The sequence below is a fragment of the Neovison vison genome, chromosome 1 (assembly GCF_020171115.1).
Source record: "Neovison vison isolate M4711 chromosome 1, ASM_NN_V1, whole genome shotgun sequence".
NCBI lineage: Eukaryota > Metazoa > Chordata > Mammalia > Carnivora > Mustelidae > Neogale > Neogale vison.
The window spans coordinates 286,377,148-286,400,097 of record NC_058091.1 but is presented as its reverse complement, the minus strand read 5'-3'; the positions used below and the strand labels follow the sequence as shown (position 1 = coordinate 286,400,097).

General features: G+C 41.5%; 1 protein-coding gene and 1 long non-coding RNA gene across 3 annotated transcripts; both read right to left on the bottom strand.

The window, feature by feature from the left end:
- Positions 1–4,124: 4,124 nt before the first annotated feature.
- Positions 4,125–5,087, bottom strand: LOC122895062 (peroxiredoxin-1-like). The gene has a single exon (XM_044232518.1). The coding sequence runs from the start codon at positions 5,008–5,010 to the stop codon at positions 4,411–4,413; it is 600 nt and encodes a 199-aa protein (XP_044088453.1). The 5' UTR covers positions 5,011–5,087; the 3' UTR covers positions 4,125–4,410.
- A 364-nt stretch (positions 5,088–5,451) lies between these two features.
- On the bottom strand, positions 5,452–22,353 carry LOC122895089. Of its 2 annotated transcripts, none has more exons than XR_006382077.1 (3): positions 21,345–22,353; positions 19,637–19,702; positions 5,452–5,490 (listed from the first exon to the last, which is right to left on the bottom strand). It is a non-coding gene; the product is annotated as an uncharacterized LOC122895089 (long non-coding RNA). The 2 variants fall into 2 exon arrangements; XR_006382083.1 differs by lacking the exon at positions 5,452–5,490 and adding an exon at positions 16,656–16,681.
- Between the last annotated feature and the right edge of the window lie 597 nt (positions 22,354–22,950).

Here is a 22,950-nt window from a genome sequence, read left to right as displayed (position 1 = left end):
GAATGTTAATAAACAAAAGAATGGATAAATAAACCGCGGCATATTCACAATGAATACATCAATGAACAAATCAAAAAGCTGCACTCCTTATGGACGGAATTCAGAAAGAAAACTCACGGAGTGTTAAAGCAAGTAGCAGAATATAGGCAGAATGACTTCATTTACATAACATTTGAGAACATGCAAAACTAAACAGTATGTTCTGTGGGAATGTAAGTATATGAGATAAAGCTGTAGAGAAAAGCAAAGGGGTGATGAATAGAAAAATCCAGATAGCAGTTCTCTCTGCCAGAGAGTCAGGAAGGATCCCATGGAGGTTTGCAAATAATGGTAATGATCTTTCTTGAGCTGGGCCATTGGTAATGGACTCCTATTGCATGTTTATTATTTAAACTTCCACATTTAAAAAATATTTTTATTTTGAAATTTTAATCGAAATATCTTGAAATTTATTTATTTATTTATTTATTTGGGGGAAGCAGGCTCCCTGCTGAGCAGAGAGCCCGATGTGGGGCTCAATCCCAGGACCCTGAGACCATGACCTGAGCCGAAGGCAGAGGCTTAACCCACTGAGCCACCCAGGTGCCCCAAATATATTTAAAAATATATTTTTATATTCACATAGAAATCTTAAAAAGAGCAAAGCGAACTCCCATGTATCCTCCAGTGATTAGTGTAGTTCAATGACCAAAACCAGAAAGTTGACCTTGGTGCCACACGATGAACTAAACTGCAGACCTTATTCATATTTCATAGTTTTTCACGTGGACTCTGTGTGTGTGTGTGTGTGTGTGTGTGTGCTTCCAGGAAGTTTTATCGCAGGCTTAGATTCCTGGAACGGCCACCAGTCAAGATACAGAACTTCTCCATCATCACAAATAAACTTGATGGTCACATCCTCCCCCCAGCCCTAATCCCTAGCAACTGTTTGTCTGTTCTTATTACTGTCATTTTGTTACCCTGTTTATTTTTTTAAATGTTCTTTTGTATTTCTCTGATACTTAAAAAAAATAAATAAATAAAACAAAACCTCAAATTCAAAAAGGGAGGAATGCTTAGCTCATGGACCGGAGATCCCCACCATCTGCCTTAGCCTACGCAGTGAGGTTTGCTGAGTCCCCAGGCACCTTGTGGAAATGACAACTCACCTTCCTGGCCGCCTAAGAGGCCATGCGTAAAGATAAAGTACCTGTCTGTACCACCCTGTCTTCCCCAGCAGGGCCCTCCCCCTTGACCTCCGGCCCCTGCCAGCAGGTAGCAGATCCTGACAGTTTCTGTTCCAGAGCGTGAAGTTAGCCCCGCATCGGAACGCTCACCACACAAATGAGACACAGACAGAGATGGTACAGATGCCCTTTGAGTCACCTGACTGACGGACAGCTCAAACCCAAGTCACATTTTCAGTGTCCATCCCTGCGCCCGCAGCGTCCCTCCAAGATCTCAAGCAGCTCCAGACCCAACCAGTTTAGGTTGAAGCGAAATGTTTCCATCCATTTGAACCCCAGCCTCCCACTTGCCTGCCCCCCCTGCTCGGTAATGTGCCTCCTCCTCCTCCAACCAGCCTCTCAGGGATGGAGCCTCCCCCTGCTCTGTGCCTCTTTACTTAAAAACAAAATTGTATCTCATTTGTGCTCCTGTAATTCCCATGAGGTTTACTGCCATCTTCCAAACCTGGTTCACAACAGCCTCCCCCTCCTCCCGTCTGTTTTTCCCTCTTTCTAGTTGAGGTGTGTTTTGTTTTGTTTCCATTTTACAGTGCTCAGGCAGGCATGTGTAGGCAGACCCTGTCTTCGCCACAATCAGTCAGTTCTTGGAATCCTTCTCATAAGAGGAATCGTATTTCCTTCTAAGAACAATGCCATAATTGGAGATTGCATTCCTGAAGAAAGTCCAATCACAATTAAATAAGCTTATTAAAGTGTATTCCTTAAGATAGTAACACGTGATTGGAGAAAGGGGTTGTAGACAAATAAATCTGGGAAACATTGGATTTAACGAAGTTAACCCCCGACCCCTGCCACTGGGAGAATGCTCAGATCTTTCTCTGACCTACAGACCTTTTGGGGGTGAGAAAGGGGAGTTTTCTATGGACTGCTTGAATGTAGAACCACCACCAAATTAAAGCATATATATGACAAATATGTATCATTTCTTAAAAAGCAAAGTTAAAAGACCTGAAGAGGCTATTTTCCAACTCATGTAAAAAGGAGCACAAGCACGTTCCCCGCACTGATGACGCCCCTGCTCGCTCTCCAGACCTTCCCTCCACCTCGCCATCTCCCCACCCTGGTGATATGAATGGCTCCCCTGCCGCTCACTCAGGTCTTGTCCACAAGCTTTGATCCCAGGAGCACTTCCCAGAAAAGGCATTCCAGAGGCCTCAACCACAGACAAGAGTCAAATTGCTCTACCGATCTCATGAGAAGACTCAGCTCCTCCCTTTTCATTTCCGTTTTCCAGTGGCAAGTAGTTCCGGCTCCCTTGATATATTTTTTTGTATATCTCTGAAAAAAATACTTATGTTGCTATTTTTTAATAATTCTGTTCTCGGTATTACCTATCAGCTTTCTTCCCTGGAGACAGGATATTGCTCTCTTTCTCACACATACACGCACACACACACACGCACGTGCGAGCACACAGAGCACACTTCTCATCCACCTGTGGTGTTGGTAAAGTTGGAATCAATACTCAAGGGCACCTGAGTGTCTCAGTCAGTTAAGTGTCTGCCTTCTGCTCAGGTCGGCTCAGGTCCTGATCTCAGATCTTAGGGTCCTGGGATCAAGCCCCGCAGCCAGGTTCCCCGTTCCACAGGCAATCTGCTTCTCCCTCTCCCTCTGCTCCCCCTCACTGTTCTCTCTCTCACTCTCTCTTCTTTCTCTCTTTCAAGTAAATAAATAAAAGCTTTAAAAAAATCAATACTCAATAAACATATTATTATGACTATACATAAATGATAAATAAAGTTAGCAGTGTAATAGAACGTGACTTTCTTTTTTCCACTCACATTTGCTTCCCTAAACTTCCTAAAGTTAGTATGTCTTGCTTTTCCATTTTCTCAATTTTCTATGTATTTATTATTTATTCATTTCTAAATGCTTCCCCTCTTGATAAATACAAATAAAGCAACATTCCATCCACTTCATCTTCTTGAAGATATCTCTCTTAGAGACTCTGGCCTGCAGTTACCAGTTATCGGGTTGACTTGTAGTTCTGCCCCCTATCTGTTTTCTTGGTCTCCTTTCCCATCATTTCCAGGACTTCCTTCACATCTGTCTTGCATTGGATCTTTTATTTTCCTCTCCGCAGTTTACTTCCTTGTTTTAGTGGATCACACCCTTCAGTAGTTTCCTTAGCAACAATATATGGGAAGTCAAGTTTCTGCAATCTTGTTTGTCTCAAAAAGGACTTATTTTACCTTCGTACTTTGCTGACTCGGGATGGTAGCAGGCCTAATGCCTCCTCCTTCTCTAAGCATTTGTCTTTGGCAAAAATCTCTTCTCCCTTCTATGGTTTCTCTATCTCCTTAGGTATCAATGCAAAAGGAATCTTGAACCAAGACCTCAGTTTATAAGTTAAACATATCCTCAGGACAAGAACTTGATTTTCATACCATAACCAAATATCAGTTAGGTCATGTGAAGAACCAATTATTCTTTAAAGTCAAGTTCACTTTTACTTAATGGTTTAAGCTTAGATATCCAATTTCAAATATTTTCATTCCTCAAGAAAGCCTATATTTCATTATCATTGATATTAATGAGAAAATATAAATTCCCTCCTGAAACACAGAGGTCTTAGTGATCCTACAAACAGCATGAAAAGCTAAAGAAATGCCAAAGTAAAAGTTTTCATATTAGGATAAATATACAGAAAAACAGTTATATCAGACACATTACTGCATTTTATTATTTGTATATATGTATTTGTACATCTATGCATATTATACATACATACATATGCATATTATACATATATATGTATATATGTGTAATACACACACACATACTTGACCCTTGAACAACATGAGTTTGAACTCATGAACTGTACAGGTTCACATTTATCAGATCTTTTTGATAAATATAGTACAATACTATAAATGTATTTTTTCTTCCTTAGGATTCTTTTTTTTTTTTTTTTTCTCAGTTCAAGTTTAATAGAAACAACAGAAGATCAAAAGTGTTGCCGTACTAGTGTACATCACAGTTGGCCTGCCCTGTAACACAGTTCAGGCCATTCTCTCCAGAGAAGAAAGGCTGGATTCCCCAACCCCTGCAGGAAAGGCCTGTCCCATCCCATACCACATCTGCACAAAGTCTAAAGTCTTGTGTTTTAAGCATAACAATAGTACAAAAGAGATTTTGTTTTCATGGCCACCCACTACAGCCCAGCCCTAAAATGGCCCGGCGCTCACTTCTGCTTAGAGAAATACTCTTTGCTCTTCTGGACGTCAGGCTTGATGGTATCACTGCCAGGCTTCCAGCCAGCTGGGCACACTTCCCCATGCTTGTCGGTAAACTGGAAGGCCTGAACCAGTCGCAGAGTCTCATCCCCAGAGCGGCCAACAGGTAGGTCATTTACAGTGATCTGCCTAAGGATGCCCTTATCATCAATGATAAAGAGGCCCCTGAACGAGATGCCTTCATCGGCCTTTAAGACTCCATAGTCCTGAGCAATGGTACGCTTGGGGTCTGATACCAAGGGAATGTTCATGGGTCCCAGTCCTCCTTGTTTCTTGGGTGTGTTGATCCATGCCAGGTGACAGAAATGAGAATCCACAGAAGCACCAATCACTTGACAGTTGAGTTTCTTAAATTCTTCTGCCCTGTCACTGAAAGCAATGATCTCCGTGGGACACACAAAGGTGAAGTCAAGAGGGTAAAAGAAGAACACAACATATTTTCCTTTGTAGTCAGATAGGCTGAGGTCTTTGAACTGGCCATCTGGCATAACAGCCGTGGCTTTGAAGTTGGGGGCAGGATGCCCAATTTTGGCATTTCCTGAAGACATCTTGCTATTGGCCGCTCTACGAACAAAAACGCCGAAGACAAGGCAGGAAGAAGACCTTCCTTAGGATTCTTAATAACATTTCCTTTTCTCTAGGTTACTTTATTGTAAGAATACAGTATGTAATATAGATAGCATACAACATATGTGTTAATTGACTGCTTTGTTCCGGTCAACCAGGTGGCTGTCAGTAGTTAAGTTTTGAGGGAGTCAAAAGTTATACGAAAGGGTCTTGTATGTCTGGTTGGGTGGGGGGGGCGTTGTTCAAGGTTTAACTGTATGTATGTAGCTACTGCATCTACATCATTCAAAAGTCAAAGGGTTCTGGGGCGCCTGGGTGGCTCAGTGGGTTAAGTCGCTGCCTTCGGCTCAGGTCATGATCTCAGGGTCCTGGGATCAAGCCCTGCATCGGGCTCTCTGCTCAGCAGGGAGCCTGCTTCCTCCTCTCTCTCTGCCTCCTCTCTGCCTACTTGTGATCTCTCTCTGTCAAATAAATAAATAAAATCTTAAAAAAAAAAAGTCAAAGGGTTCTAAGAGTGCACAATGAACGATATTTTTTTCCCACCCAGTTTCCTAGCCCATAGAAATCATTACTTGTTTCTTGTATATCCTTCCAGATATATTTAATGTACTTGAATATTAGAAAATACATTGGTAGCTTGAAAGAAGTATAACGAACACATTATTCAAAAAGGTATGAACAAGGTAAGAGGAAATGACAATCTTCCCATGGTTTCTTCAGAGCCCACACAGGCCAGTGTTCCCCAAGGGACTGTTCACAAACCAATGGTTGTGCACAATATGGTTTAAGGTGAGGGATGAATGTTCATAATTTGAAAATTTTTTGAAAGAATCACACACTACACAGAAAATTTATTGCTACATAGAGAAGAATATTTTTCCCTGAGCCATTAGGTAAATGGCTAAACTAAAGCCCCACTACCACCAAATTCTTTAGTATTTTTCCTACAAACAAGGGCATTTTCCCAATACAACCACCAAAGTCAGGATACGTTGTTACCATTCAGTCCTCAGACTTTTGAAACCTAATTCCCAATGTGATGATATGAGGAGGAGGGACTTCTGGGAGACGATTGGGTCATGAGGGTAGAGCCTTGCTCGTGAGTTTAGTGCCCTTATAAAAGGTGCCCCAGAGAGCTTCCTTGTCCCTTCTGCCATGGGAGGTTTTGGTGAGTATAGAGTCATCTAATGAAACAGAGTTTGATCCTGAACCTACCAACATCTCAATCTGGAACTTTCCAGCCTCCAGAACTACGAGAAATAAAGTTCTGTGGTTTATAAGCCACTTAGTCTACGGCATTCTGTTATAACAGCCTGAACAGACCACAACAATTACATATATCGGGGACGCCTGTGTGGCTCAGTGGGTTAAGCCACTGCCTTCGGCTCAGGTCATGATCCCAGGGGCCTGGGATCGAGTCCTGCATCAGGCTCCCTCCTCAGCAGGGAGCCTGCTTCTCCCTCTGCCTCTGTCTGCTACTCTGCCTGCTTGTGTTCTCCCCCTCTCTCCCTCTCTCTGACAAATAAATAAATAAATAAATAATCTTAAAAAAAAAAAAAAGAATTACATATAGCAGAAGGCATATGGGGTTAGAGCAACCCGGCTAGGTGGAAAAGATTCAGAAAGCAGTTCTAAGAAAACATATTTCTTCATTGTAAAGGCACATGTTAAGTTCTTAGTTCCTGACAGGCTATTGCAAAAAGGGCCAAATAATTGTAAAGAAAAACAAGAAAGAAGTACCATATGGCGGTGAAAGTTTGGTATTGTTGATGATTTATTGAACGAAAGGGTGAGCAAGCCACCAACGCTTAGAGCTAAAATGGAACCTCTCCAACACACACCGCTCTCCTCTTTTCAATAAGCCACTTGGTTACAATATTAAATGTCTTGGGACTTAAGCCTTGGACACTTGTCAGAGAGGCAGCGATAGACTAATACAGCAACTGAGGCTGAAGTCTGACTGCCAGCTGGTGAAACCACTTTGAAAATGTTTTCTTTCTGTACAAAGAAAGAACGAAGTTCAAAGGAAATTCTAACACAGACACTATGAAAGACAGTTTTGTAAAGATAAATAATTCTCCAGAAAATTATTCAAGAGCAGTAACAGGAAGCATTTAACAAGCTGACAGCTGAGCAGAATGTGAAAATCTCTTGTTTTTAATTTATTTAAAATATACAGAATCGAACTGTTCCAATTAAAGTGAGTAGCTAAAGTGACAGGCCCAGTGACAGATTTTATAGATTAATGCCTCTGTGGTTAACACGTCCTGATACCCAGAGAGGACTATTTATTGTAGTTATTTGAAACCGTTGTAAGCTGTGTCCTATGCCAAGAAATAACTGAATGTTCTCTTTAATAGAAATGTATACATTGCACTTAGTTAATACATGATATTGGATTTTTTAAGTAATTGAATTTTTTAGAGATGAGATCTTTATAGATGGAATGATAGGATGTTTCAGACGTGCTTCAGAATTGCCCCGTGTGGGCACCTGGGTGGCTCAGTGGGTTAAGCCTCTGCCCTCAGCTCAGGTCATGATCTCAGGGTCCTGGGATCGAGCCCCGCATCAGGCTCTCTGCTCAGTGGGGAGCCTGCTTCCCCCACCCCTCGCCTGCCTCTCTGCCTACTTGTGATCTCTCTCTCTGTCAAATAAATAAAACCTTTTAAAAAAAAATTGCCCCATGGAATGAAGGAAAGGAGATAACCATACAGATGGTGGAACATTGGCCAGGAATATATCATTGTTTAAGTTGAGTGATGACTATGTGGGCTCCTTATACTATCTTTTGTTACTTCTGCATAGGTTTGAAATTTTTCATAATACGAAGTTTTTAAAAAAAAAAAGATTAGACCCCCTTAAGTAAGAGTCTAGGGAGTTGTGATGGTTTCAATGGTCACAGTTTCTAGAAGGCTGAGCATAGACTATTTCCCTTGGTCTCCAGACACGACCTGCGGGGCACCTCCGTGCGGATGCAGCTCTCAGGGCCACCTGCAAAGATGAGCGTGGCCCCCATATTGTTGAGTAACTGCCAATTTGCAAAACAAAGTCATCTTTCTGGTGGGTGAAACATTCAATCCTTGGAAAGATAAAGAAATGGGGGGCCTGGGTGGCTCAGTGGGCTAAAGCCTCCGCCTTCGGCTCAGGTCATGGTCCCAGGGTCCTGGGATCGAGCCCCGCATCAGGCTCTCTGCTCAGCAGAGAGCCTGCTTCCCCTCCCCCTCCTTCTCTCTCTGCCTGCCTCTCTGCCTGCTTGTGATCTCTGTCAAATAAATAAGTAAAAATGTTAAAAAAAAAAAAAAGAAAGAAAGAAAGATAAAGAAATAAAATTTGGCTGCATATTAAGGGGTCTTTAACCCACTTATATTTACTCTTGACTCACACTAAGGCCAGGGCTGTGGGTCTCCCATGACTCCGTTTTCCTAGGCATGGGCTGTTCTCACCTCCAAGATAGGCATTTTCTTGACTCAGAAGCTTCCCACCAGCCTTTACTGGGGATTCTGCTAAAATATGTAATTGCTTCAGGCAAAACCATGAAGCCTTCAGAATAAGTTCTTTTTGGATAATCTGTTAAAAAATAGATACCTTCCTTTTAAACGTTGACTTCTTCCAAATCAGTCTTCCCATTCCAAGCTTCCTTGATTCCCTCTGTCTCTCCCGATGTTTTCATGTCAGTCCATCTGATTGACAGAATCTAAAACACGTCGGGAGTCCTAGCTGCAGGGAAGGTTAGCATAGGTAACTCTGTAGCTTTCCAGCCTTTACAACCTAGAAGGAGGCTGTAATGGGACTTGAGTGAGTCATTTCACTTTTTCTTTTTTTTTTTTTTTAATGTATTTATTTGACAGAGATCACAAGCAGGCAGGCAGAGAGAGAGAGAGGAGGAGGAAGCAGGCTCCCCACTGAGCAGGGAGCCCGATGTGGGACTCAATCCCAGGACCCTGAGATCATGACCTGAGCCGAAGATAGAGGCTTTAACCCACTGAGCTACCCAGGTGCCCCCATTTCACTTTTTCTAATAGACCACTGAGAGGAGGGGGAATTCGGGGAGGAAAATGAAAAGATGAAGCCAGAGAGAAATGAGGGAACCTGGGGTCATAGAAATGACGGCAAGATGGCACATGAAGAAGTAAATTATTAATCACTTAGATGATGCAGAAGACCACCATATACAAATGTAAAGAAGCTATTAAATTGGGCAATAACCAGAGCCCCACAAACATTGGTATGGTGAAAAGATAAGGTAGAAACAATGAGGTCTAAAATAGTCCTCTTTCCAGAAACTTTGGTTGGGAAGGGGAGGGGAAGGATGTGGTTACCATCCATGGGTTCTTGTGTAATAGTGAATCATTCCTCACTAAAGGATTCGTAAATTTGGTCTGCCCTGAATTGACTAGAAATAGTCTTAATTTATCTCTTCCTTGCCATTTTTTTAAAAACTTGTTTTCTCCTTATTCCCTGAATCAAGGATGTTCTTCTTGGGTCTCCCAAGTCTTCTTGTGAGTCAACAGAAGTCAGTCTCAGATTCCCTGTGCATTTACTTATTGTCAAATGATCACAGCCCACAGCTGTGGGAAAAGTCCCTGAATTTGCTGCCATCGCTATGTCTGTGTTTCCCTTGCTCCCCGGCCCACACAGTCTGCATCTCATTACCTCCTGGCCAGGGCCTTCTCTCCTACTCACTTTCTTTGTCCTACAAGTCACACTAACTCTCACGTTGTGCTCACAGAGCTCCGGCCTAGGTCTTCCAAGTCAAACCACGGCCTCAGGGCATTGGTACACACAGCAAATTATTTCCCAATATCCATCTCCCCTTCTTCCTCCCCTCTGGACTGTTAAATGAGTAGGAAATAAATGCAGGTTTTAAGTAAATCACAAAGTTTGTTTTAGACTGTACCTTACATAATACAAGGGCCACAAGACAAATCACTCACTTTGGTGACAATGACTGTAACTGGCTTTGCAATGACTCCTGTGTCTTCTGAACCAACCTCCATGATTTGTTCTCTGCCTCTTATCGGTCTCCTCTGACTAGAACAACATCTAAACATGTTTCACATCTATTATGACATTTGGAGATTTGGGGGCAAGAATGAACAGTACTTGGTAGGATTCTTCTGGAAGCTCTGTCCCCTTGGAAACAATATACACACGGCCCACGATTTTCTGGTGTTGGTGTCAGTTAGCTTGCAACGATTCCAGGCTCTACCATTTAATAGTAATGCTATCTAACCTTTTTGTGTCTCAGTTATAAAACAGAGATTATTATCACCATCCCTGTCTCCAAAAGTGGCTATGACAATAGTCTGAAGTGAAAACAGTTATATTACCTTACTTTTTGCACGTTTTAGGACAAAATATGACCATTTGGACCTCTCCCTGGATCTTGGAAAATTCTGCGCCATTATCTTCACAGTAAACTGATCTCTGTCTACCCTCTAGGGTCATTCCAGGGTGACACAAGATGGACCCGGGGCCACTAGCACCTAACACACAGTTTGACCCCCCAGACTGACACAGAGCTTGACTGACAGCCGAGTGTGGCTAGATTTCAGCCCTCGCTCTTCCCCCTTGGCTGGAGCCTTCAGCTTTGCAAAACTTCAGGCTGCTGACACAGTGTGAGGTGGGTGTGCGCCACCAACGGGTCCAGCCGACTGGGTGGCGTGGGTGGGAGCTGAACTCCTCAAGTCCCCTCCTCTCACCGGCTTGTGTGTCTCAGCACGCAGCTACGCATGCCTGAGAAGAAGGCATTTTTGGCTTCACACAACGACTGTGTCTCCTTGCCAAGTCCTGCACCCACTTTTCGCTAATGAGCACAGAAGCCCCTTAGAGTTGCGGGTGGCCCAGTAAATGCCACAGGGGCCTGTGGCAATCCCGACGGCTGGCTCTACACGCAGCCCTCTGCTCTTGCGGCCCTCCTAGTCTTTCTTCCCAGGGTAAACTTCTCCTTACTTGTTCAATCCCGTAGAACTCATGGCCATTTCAAAGGTTAATTTGCGCATTTCCAAGGAAGCTGGAAACCTAAGTTGCTCCAGGGAATTGCTTTACAAGTGCGTGCCTGGGCTGCATGGAAGGTCTACACAGGACACGGCTCTGGGGGATGCGGCCGGCTTCCGTGGCTACCTGCTTCGGCACGCTGCTGGGACGGAACGCTGGGCTGCGCCACCTGGGGAACGCCCTGACCTCATTCATGGCCAAGTTGAGCCTGAGGGCTGTTCCTGGCCAGTACCAGAGCCTGGGGGTGGAGAGTGGGGAACAAGCACAGGGTCCTGTGAGGTCAGACTTGGCTTTTAGCGCCAAGGTGGAATTCCTAAAACAGCCGAAATTCCTAAAAGAGCCTGTTCGCTAGAGACAGCTGGTGGCCACTAGAGGGCTCTAGAGTACCTCTTTCTCTCTCTCTCTCTCTTCCTGGCTTGTCCCGCTATGAGCTGAGAGGTTGACTGAGCTGTTTTAGATTTTACTAGGTCGGCTAAGGGATTAAGAGGGATAGCTATATTTTACAGATTAAGTTATGAAAAAGAGTAGAAGCCTGGCTCACCCCTCTCCACCACCAATTTTATTTCTGCTGAGGGACTTACCCTGAGGCAAAGGTGCTTCTTAGAAGCTCAATCTCTCCAAAGTAAACATGTATTTAAATTTTTGATAATATAAAGGTTGACCAACTTATACTTCTACCAACAACATTTGAGAATTAACTGTTGTCCTATGCTCTCATTAACACTGGACATGATCAATCTTGTAAATTTTCCAACACAATGGATTAAAATTACACATTGAGCAAATTTCCTTGTTTTTTAATGAGAATCTGCATTTTGTCTTATTTCTATTCTCTCACTGTCCTTTGCCCTGTAATTAAAAATAAATAAATAATAAAAATATTTTATTAATAAAATAAAGATAATTAAAAATGGTATCTATTTTTTAATGTACAAAATCTCCCCACGCAAAGGAAAAATGGCTTTCATGTAGCCCTTTCCTACCAAAATATCCGAGCATCTTGGCCTAGCCCTCATTCTCTCCCCAACACACTGTGGCTGTCCTCCTACATGGACAATGTTCACCGTGTGGATTGCTCTGTTCTCATAGTTTTGCGACTGAGCCTGTCAATATGTGAACTGTTCGCTTTAGATTAAAACCGCCTAAAGGGCAGACCTGGTTTGCTGATTTGCTCTGTTCAGCCAAATGTATCCTTTCAAAGCGTTGCAACTGCCAAAGACAGGTTTCAGACTTGGCTTCTCCTTCCCAACACAATAAATCTAATACGCGATTTTGGCCACAGTTAATGCATAAAACAGGGGATTTGGCTAGCATCTACGCCAGGAGGAAAAATAAGCACTAAAGCAGAGAGCCGCCCTTTGCTGATTAAAGGGGAAAAAAAAAAAGGCTTACTAGCATAAGTTCAAATTCATAGTCTGTAGCAACTTATAAAAGAATGTGAAGTGTTAGCTCTGGTTTCAGATGCTCTGAGGATTTCTTCTCCACTATGAAAAAAAAAAGTCCTGTTTTTTAGATTATACATATTTCTTTTCAGAGAAATATATGATCACTGGAGAAAATCAGCCATTTCTTCAAAAGTATTAAAAAATGACTTATAACCATGTAAAGATAACCACAAATAACATATTTTATATTTCCTTCTCATCTGTATAAGCATGCATACTCATATATAAATACTATGTTTTCCAAAGTTAGTAAGATTCAGTATCTTGCTCTTTGCACTGAACATTGGCCTTTTCCCGTCATTAAATACTCTTCAAAACCTAATTTTTCATGGCTATTTCACTGTAAAGGCGTATTGGTAATTTGTTAACCGAATTCCTCCCATGCCCAGACAACGTCTTCACGCCTCTCTGCTCCTGCTTCCTCTTCTTCCTGTCTTCAGAAGCCAAATCTGAACACAGGAGGCTTCCATGTCCCAGCCTCTCTTGCTGTTCTGTCAGGACCATGTGACTGAGGCCCAGCCAATGGAATATGGGGAAAAGAGGCCCCGGCCTTCCAGCCAATCTGCGCACCCTCCCACCCTCCCTTCTGCTACTGCAGCAGTTGGGGCAGTTCTACATCCAGGAGGCTCAGCTATTCCTTGGAAGCAGCCTTCCAGCCACTTGGAAGGGGGTTGCCTGGAACAAGACCCCCCCCTACCCCATGGGAGGATCTATGCCCCAACCCAGGCCCCTGGGGGGGGGTTAGGGGCTCTCCTTCGCCCAGCTCTGTGAGGCCAAGTTCTAAAACAGTCATCAGGGGCCAGAAGACACATTCTCAGACTCCTGTTGCACAGCCTGGGTCTCAACAAAGACTACTTGGAATCTCAGGTCTGTCTGTTTGTGACGAATAAAACCCACAGTTGCCAAGCTGGGCCCATTTACACACTACATTCAGATAAGTGTGTCCCATTGGGGGGGGCATGTCATCATAGCATTTTAAATTTTAATTTTTCTAACCAAATATATTTATATATACAAAATTTCAAAAGATACAAAAGGGTAGAGTTAAAGCTCTCCCCTCTGCTCCTCAGTCACCTAGTTCTCTTCCCCAGAGGCAATTAATTTCATTTCTTCTATGTCCTCAGAGGGATTCTAATTGATTATAACTTACAACAACCAAAATAAATAAATGTGGTCCCTTCTCAATCAAGTAGGGCATTCTTTGATTTTTTTTTCATTCTTTGATTTTTAAAATTATTACTTTCTATGGTGGACATTGCTGCTATGAACATTGGGGTGTGGGTGCCCCTTCTTTTCACTACATCTGTACCTTTGGGGTAAATACCCAGTAGACCAATTGCTGAGTCATAGGGTAGCTCTATTTTCAACTTCTTGAGGAACCTCCATACTGTTTTCCAGAGTGGCTGCACCAACTTGCATTCCCACCAACAGTGTAGGAGGTTCCTCTTTCTCCACATCCTTGCCAACGTTTATTGTTCCTTGTATTGTGTAGCCATTCTGACTGGTGTGAGGTGGTATCTCATTGTGGTTTTGATTTGTATTTCCCTGATGTAAGTGATGTGCAGCATTGTGTCATGCATCTGTTGGCCGTTTGTATGTCTTTTTTGGAGAAGTGTCTGTTCATGTCTTCTGCCCGTTTCTTGACTGGATTATTTGGAGGGGATTATGCTGAGTGAAATAAGTCAATCAGAGAAAGACAATTATCATATGGTTTCACTCATATGTAGAATACAAGAAATAGCTCAGAGGATCAGAGGGGAAGGGAGGGAAAACTGAAAGGGAAGAAATCAGAGAGGGAGCCAAACTGATTGACTCCGGAAAACAAACTGGGTGTTGTGGAAAGGGAGGTGGGTGGGGGAATGGGGTAACTGGGTGATGGGCATTAAGGAAAGCTCAGGATGTGATGAGCACTAAGTGTTATATGCAGCTAATGAATCATTGAGCACTACACTAAAAACTAATGATGTACTATTTGTTGGCTGAGTTTAAATAAATAAATAAATAAATACAATTACTACTTTTAAAAGGTGACAAAAATTCAGTCTACACAGCCAGGTCTAAAACGAAAGAACAAGCCTCCCTTACACACCACACCTCATTCTTAGACCTTCTCCCCAAGAACAACCACAGTTACCAATTTCTTGTAATCCTACTCAAGATATTCCTATGCATCTACCTCTTAAACATCAACAAATTAAATACGTGCATAGACATACCAAACGCACATTTCTGACTTATTTTTTTCACTGAAGTATATATCTTGGGTGTTATTTCCATAGCAGTACGTACAGATAATCTTTCTTTTGAAAGGGTAAGTCATAAAGTTTCCTATCTTCTGTTGGAACCTCTTTAGGCTTTTGCTACTTACCAAAAAATGCCCTTTTCTCCCACCCTTGTATACCACCATTTTCCCCACAATGTTTTTCTAATGAGTGTTGAGGTGTGATGTTTGTGTGTATGTATTATAATTTTACCACTATGAATGTTTGTAAGCCTAAATTTCCAGTCACATAGAATATTCTCTCTTCCTAAGAACAGGGGAGAGTTTCAGAAGAAATTGTCTATTATCATTATTTTTCAGAAAGTTTACAACTTCTTCTTTAGGCATCATTTTCCAAAAATTTTGAAAAAGAAAAGTTCTTATAATTATTTTTGCTACAAGGTTTAATAACATTGGCTGAATAACATTTCTGTCCTTTTGGGCTGTTTCATCTTCTTCTAGTTTAGCGCAATTATTTTGTATTGAATTTCAGTGAATATTTCTCCTAAAATGCCTTGGGTGTGTGGAAACTACCTGATCATTATTCCAAAGTGACTAAGCATCATCTGATATTTGGTAATAGACAAAATAATTGCTGTTGTGTTAGAACTGGATGAAGATGGTGACATTTGAGAAGCTGACAAAACTGAATACAAAAGTGAGTGTCTTTGGGAAGTTTTCATTTCCATCTGGGCGAAATTAATTTGGTTTTGGCTTTTGAACAAAGTTCAGAGGAAATACAAAGGTAAATCTGTTAAGCAACTTTGTTGCTTAAAACTCTTACCTTCCTGTTACAGTGCTATTGAGATGTATATATCTTCATCCTAAAGTGATGCTTAACACAATGGATTGACCTTATTGATTCCACCAATTTTCATCAATTTCCAAATTGAAGTCAGAGGCAAGTATACTTTAATCTTTTGAAAAACTGGTTTGTTTCCAGAATATTTTATGGGAAAGAAATCTAACCTAGCAAAGGAAAGGAGCTGACACAACTTTTCCTCAACAAGCTAGTCACTTAGCAGGTGAAAATACAGCTAGAGACATGCCACTTCTAGTCATCGATAGGTAACTCCTTCTACAAAACCATATAAAGGACTAGAAAAAATACTTCTTAAAATTTTTTTTAAATTTATTTACTTGACAGAGCGAGAGTGGGAACACAAGCAAGAGGAGTGGGAGAGGGAGAAGCAGGCTTCCCACTGAGCAGGGAGCCCAATGAAGGGCTAGATCCCAGGACCCTGGGATCATGACCTGAGCCGAGATGCTTAGCTGACTTAGCCACCCAAGTGCTCCTCTTAAAGTTTTTAAGAAAAAAATAGATTTAAAAAACCCACATCCAAATGAAATGGAAAATAACCAACAGTAGAAATAATTTTTTGTTGGGGGAAGGGGAGCATCAACACTTGGAGGAAGGAAGAGTCAGTTTCCTACATTTTATAACCTTTAGTCTGAGACCAGCCCAAGTCTGGGTAGTGAGGGGGGTGCCTAAAACTGTTAGAAAATACGCAATATTTCTGGCTTGAAGAACCAAAGGTCAGAGTTTGGGGAAAACATACCACTTGGAAAATGAGGGGAAATTGCAGAAAAGAGAAAGCTAGAGAGGAAGAAGCTGTGTGTAAAGTCTATATCATGCATAATGTCTGAACCATCCTTATCCAAGACAAACTCAAAGCAGCCTAGCTGAGCCCCAAAACACTGAATTCAGGCTACAGCTTCTATTAATGCAAGCAATGTCAGGTTCGCAGCTTGAGTCTAACCATGAAAATTGTCCATTTAAAAAGAAAATCAGGGGTGCCTGGGTGGCTCAGTGGGTTAAAGCCTCTGCCTTTGGCTCGGGTCATGATCTCAGGGACGTGGGATTAAGCCCCGCGTCGGGCTCTCTGCTCAGCGGGGAGCCTGCTGCCCCCTCTTTTTCTCTGTGCCTCTCTGCCTACTTGTGATCTCTCTCTCTGTGTCAAATAAATAAATCTTTAAAAAAAATAAAATCAGTACCATTGACAGAACATAACAGAATCCAGTCTTCACAACATTATATTTACAATGCCCACGTTATAATCCAAAATTACTAGATAACACTAAACAAACAAAAAAACAAATAAACAACCAGAAAAATGTGATCTGTTCTCATCATAGAAACAATCAGTGGAGACTGACTCCACCATTATCTAACTACTGGAGCAATCAAGCAATGCTTTAAAACACAGCAATTATAACTATGATCAATGAAGTAAAAGAAATATGCCCATAATGAACTAAAAAATAGGAAGCATCAGTAAGGAAATGTAAACTATTAACAAAAGAATAAATAAATAAAAATTCTAGAATTGGAATATACATCTTTTAAACAAACCTTGCGGGATAGATTTAATAGGGGAATGAAGATGGTGGGAGAGGAGTCAGCAAACTGAAAGATAACGCAACAGAAATTATCTAGTGTGAAAAACACAGAGGGAAAAGATTTAAAACAATAGAGGGGCATCTGGTTGGCTCAGTTGATAGAGTATGTGACTCTTGATCTCAGGGTCGTGAGTTTAAGTACCATACTGCTGTGGAGCTCACTTAAAAAAGTTAATAGAGCCACATGGGTATTTGGGACTATATGAAGAGGTCTAGCATATTTGTAACTGAGTCTCAGAAAGATATGAGAAAGATAATGGGGCAGAAAAAACATTTCAAGAAGTACTGAAGGGGCGCCTGGGTGGCTCAGTGGGTTAAGCCGCTGCCTTTGGCTCAGGTCGTGATCTCAGGGTCCTGGGATCGAGCCCCGCATCGGGCTCTCTGCTCAGCAGGGAGCCTGCTTCCCTCTCTCTCTCTCTCTGCCTGCCTCTCTGTCTTCTTGTGATCTCTGTCAAATAAACAAATAAAATCTTTAAAAAAAAAAAAAAAAGAAGAAGTACTGAAAATTGCTCACATAAAGGACAAATGTGCAAATTCAAGAAGCTCAGCAAATGCTAGGCAGGATGACTAATGACAAACAGCACATTATAAATACCGTGATCTGAATGACTGATGATTTATCAGAAACAGTGAAAGCCAGAAAATCATAGAACAATGTCTTTAAATAGTTGAATTAAAAACATCGTCAACCCAAAATTCTGTATCCAATAAAAATATCCCTTAAGGATGAAATGAAATAAAGACATTTTAAAATGAAACCAAGAGAATGTACTCTAATGGACCTGCACTAAAATACAAACACTAAAGGCAGTTCTTCAAGAAATGTCAGCAGGTGGAAACGCAGATCTTTGAGAGGGACTAAAGAATACTAAGGTAAATATATGGGTAAATATAAAAGACTATTTCTCCTCTTAATTTATTTTAAATATATATCACATTACAGATTTTATTGTGTTATAGATATAATATATTTTACAACTGTAAGGTCAATGACGGGTCATGTAGGTAAATGCACCTATTAAGTGACAGAGTACAATATTATCTCAAGTAGACACTGAAAATTAGGCTATATATTGTAATTCACAGAGCAAACACTAAAGAATCATGCAAAGGCAAATTAAAATAGAATTCTAAAAAATATTCCCATAATGTAAAAGAGGATAGAAAATGACAAATACAGGGACAAAAACAAGAGGGAACAAAGAAGAAAACATATAGTAAAATGGTAGGCTAAACCCAACCATATCTATAAATGCCTTAAACATAAGATTACTACACAGTCTCTATCAAATTAAAATGGAGAGACTATCAGACTGAATTTATTATTCTGTTTTATTTATTTATTTATTTTTAGATTTTATTTATTTATTTGACAGAGATCACAAATAGGCAGAGAGGCAGGCAGAGAGAGAGGAAGGGAAGCAGGCTCCACGCTGAGCAGAGAGCCCGATGCGGGGCTCAATCACAGGACCCCGGGACTCCAGGACCCCGGGATCATGACCTGAGTCGAACGCAGAGGCTTTAACCTACTGAGCCACTCAGGCGCCCCAGACTGAATTTTTTAAAAATTCCCAACTACGTACTGTCTGTAAGAGATGCTATTTAAAATATAGATAGGACTATAGATTTAGTTTAGATTAAGTTTGGCAAACAGCTTTCAAAAGTCCCAAAAGTTCCCACTGAATCTCTCCAAGTTCTACTCCTATTGTATTAATGTAACAAATAAAGTCCTAGCCTTTAACATTAACTACCTCATTCATATTTATTAATTCTCATCAACACGGTCCAAGAAAATTAAGCAGCAATCTGAACAAACACATATTCATTATTCTTCCTAAGCCCATGGGGAAAAAAAGTAAGAGATTCAGAAAACTCTTCCACTGTCTGGTTTCTGATTATTTCTAGGACATAGTGTGAACATAATTACAATATCTAAGAGACAATAGATTATGTAAAATCGATCAATTAATCTAACAATCAATCTTCAAGTAATATTTAATTCAAAAAAAACTTTTAGAACTATTAAGGATAATATTATCCTTCACTGAAATTCATTTCACAGGTATCGAATGGAATGTAATTCATAATTAACTACAAAGAATTACCTGAAATTATAAAATATAAATATTCCATGTGATTCTAACACTCAACATCTTGCTTCATCATTGCTGGCTAAATTTTGTATCTATACAGTTGGAAGTGACAGCTATCTCTTAAATAACCAAGCTTTATGATATATCAGACTAAAAAATTTTCTGGAGGCCTACTTAGTTTTTCACAAGAATACATGCACATAACATCATTTTCATTTCCATTGAGTTTTCTTAGAAATAATGCTGGTATCGCCCACAATCATACTTCAAGCAGTGGCATCACATACTTTAGGCATACTTTAAGACCTAAAAGTGAATCTTTAAAATAGCAAATGGGGTGTGTAAGACTTTGTCTCCCAAATAGAGAATTCTTATCCATGAGGCCAATTACAGATTAGCATCTCCTACTTACCTGATGATGCCACTTGCTTCAGAAAACTCCCAGCTCCTTCCAGCTCCATCAGTGTGGCTACAAACACTGCCAAACATGTAATTTTAGATATTTGTAGTAGTTGAAAAAAGAGAATTGTGATTATATTTCACAATTTACATAACTGATTTCATACATCTCTATGTATATCTATACCCATACCCAGATCTAAGTTAGTGTCCCTGATAGTTACAGAACTGTTTTTCCTCCAACGAGTTGTCTAGGATAAGGGTACATCCCACTCATGCCTTCCCTATAATTGTTAAACAAATGAGACCTTCTGGTGGACAATGGATGACAAGGATCATTTCCCAGGTCTTTTAACTTGGTGTCTACAGTCTTGGCCATTCACTTAATCTAACAGAATCATATGGGGATAAGTGAAGAGTTTAAACTTGGGCATATTGATTTTGATGTACAAATAAAGTGGCCTGAAATTCAGATGAAATAATTGCAATCAAAGATTTGGGGTCATCACTGCACAAGTGATCATTGAATTCAGGAGCACGGATGCGTTCACTCGGGAGACCAGGGATCAGAGAAGAATGTCAAGGGTAGAGCCCCGGACACAACAATGTCTAAAGGAGAAAAAGAAGACCAAGAAGGCGATGGGGAAGAAAGTCAGGGAGAGGGGGGAAGTGGATAGAGTTGTGCTACTGAATTCAACAGGAAGAGAGAAGAGTGGGCAGGAGGGTCAGATGGAGAATGAATATGTATTTTCCCAGCATAATCTTGTGGACGCTAAACAAGGAAGAGTATTTCAGCTCTTAGCTTAATGCCTTTGGTATTTTTTTTATCTTTTTCATTTCAGTTATTTTCGGGCTAATTTTTAATACTAACCTTCAGAACACGTATGTCATGCATGCTTTTATGTATCAGCTTGCTAGGCCTGCTATAACAAATTACCACAAATCAAAATAATTTGTTCTCACATAGTTCTAGAGCCCAGAAGTCTGAAATCAAGGGGTTGGCAGGGTGAGTTCCTTCTTATTGAGTAAGGAAAGGGTTAAAGCACAGGCAGGGAGAGACAGGAGGCCCCTGACTAGGCTCTGAAACTATTCCTGGCTCAGACGGAGCAGAACAAGAGATAAGCGAATAGGATGGTTTAAGCGTCTTTGGCTTAGTTCACAATCTCCATCTTGGGGTTTGGGGATTGAGCCCAGTGTCAGGCTCCCTGCTCCCTGCTCTGCCTCTCCCCAGACTCCCCTCCTGCCTCTCCTGGTGCTCATGCACTTTCTCTGTCAAATAAATAAATAATATCCTTCAAAAATATATTTAAAAAAAGAGAGAGAGAGAGCTAAGGGAACAAACCAGACGAGCCAGCCCTGGATGTTAGCGGGGTTTTTTGCAACTACATTTTAACCACAGAAAATGACCAGACCCCAAAGAAAAAGTAAGCCATTAGGGATATTATCAACAGTCTTTGCTCAAAAAAGAGGGCACAAGAAGAATCTCAGCCACCAGCTTCCCAGTCAGTTGTCAATAAAAGACCGTCAGTAAAAGCCCAGTGGCAACCCACTCAGGACCCCTCTCACTCCAGAAAGTGTATTTTTCCTTCCTTTCTGTTCTCATCTCCGCTTAATAAATGTTTACGTCACCCTTCTGTGTCTGCAAGGTTCATTCTTTGACTCCGACAAGAACCCTGTGATGCTGCAACATCAGGGGCTCAGAGGGAGACTCTGTTCTGTACCTTTCTCCTGGCTTCTGCAGATGGCCAGCAGTTCTTGGCATTCTTTGGCTTGAGACAAGATAACTCCAATCTCTGCCTCAGTATTCAGATGGCGTTCTTCCCACGTGTGTGCGTCCATATTTCCCTCTTCCTATAAGACACCAGTCATTGGATTAATATGGTAGGACCTCATCTTCCCTTAATTAAATCTACAGACACATTTCCAAATAGGGTCATATTCTGAGGTTCTGGCCCGACATGAATTTTTAGATACTATTCAACCTAGTAGAATCACAAATTTACAGGTACTATAGCTACTGGACTCTAGAAAGACGGATAAATTTAAGTTATTAGAATGTTACACAAAATTAAGGAATTTTATGTGGGCACCTGCTGCAGGAGGTCATTGAGAGGACATGACCTCCCGCTGAGTTACGGACTGGACCTGGGGAACAGAGGCTCCTTACCACCAGCTCTGTCCTTGGATGTAAATTCTGCCCACAGGGAGACCCTGCAAGGACACTGCCTTACGAGAGTAATGTGTTCCTGAGGCCATTCGGACTCTACACTGACTGAACCCAGTAAGGCTTCTACATAAACTCTTAAGACTCTGGCAGGCAGGTGCAGAGATCTACTCACCTTGCAGCGGCCCAAGACAAGCCTCGTCGTGAACTCCCTTATTAAACCCGACAGGTACTAAGCTGGAGTGGTCTGCCTCTTTCTTTGGCCTTTCCTTCCCTTGCAGTATGGGGTCAGTTTTGAAATTCATAGCAGGACACTGACCCCAGATTAAAACCAACAGCCTGGAATTTTTTGCAGCTTAGTTTCCTTCCTTTGTAGGAGGAGCTCAAAGTAAGTTTAGACTCAGGTTGCAGAAATTCTTTACACTCAATATTTTTTAATTTGGCATCACATCTGCCCTAAGAGACATCCCTCAGAACTGTTCCTATAAAGAAGAAATTAAAGTTTTTCTTTTCTTTCTTTTTTTCACTCACTAAAATATAGACTCCGAAAGCTTTTCCAACCCTTTGGGATCTGGTCAAGTAGTTTCCATAGCTGAGCAGATGACTAAACTAATGGACACTTTAAAACTCTGGAAGTAATGAGGTGTGGCAAAGGACCACATGTTTGTTTAGACAAAAGTACCTTCTCTTCATTTTCATCAAATATTTACAGTGCACCCTGGTCTTTGTGGCACCATTAGGTAGTAAATGTATCAAAGACTAAAACAAAACTCCCTCCCTGGGGGGACACTGGGAGGAGCAAAAACTGCACAACCCAGAAGTAACATTTGGGCTGATTCTGACATATTTTGAGCCATTGGGTCAATTCCAGAAGGGATCCTAAGATAAGATAGGATTCATCATGAGCAATCCTTCTTAATCACTCCTGGGTTCCTTCTCCTCCTACAGTGCTTGGCATTCATGATCCTGCCCAGGTCCCCAAACTGGACCAGAACAGGTCTAGCAAAGCTCCATGAACAATCCTTCATCAGGCACCCCAGTCCTCCAGACACTAGAACACACCGCTCTCTTCTCCGGGTCCCAGCAGGCCACAAAAGCATGGTGGATCGCCACCCTCCCGGGAGCTTCCCACCTGCAATCTGAAACTGGCCAGTACTTGGAGG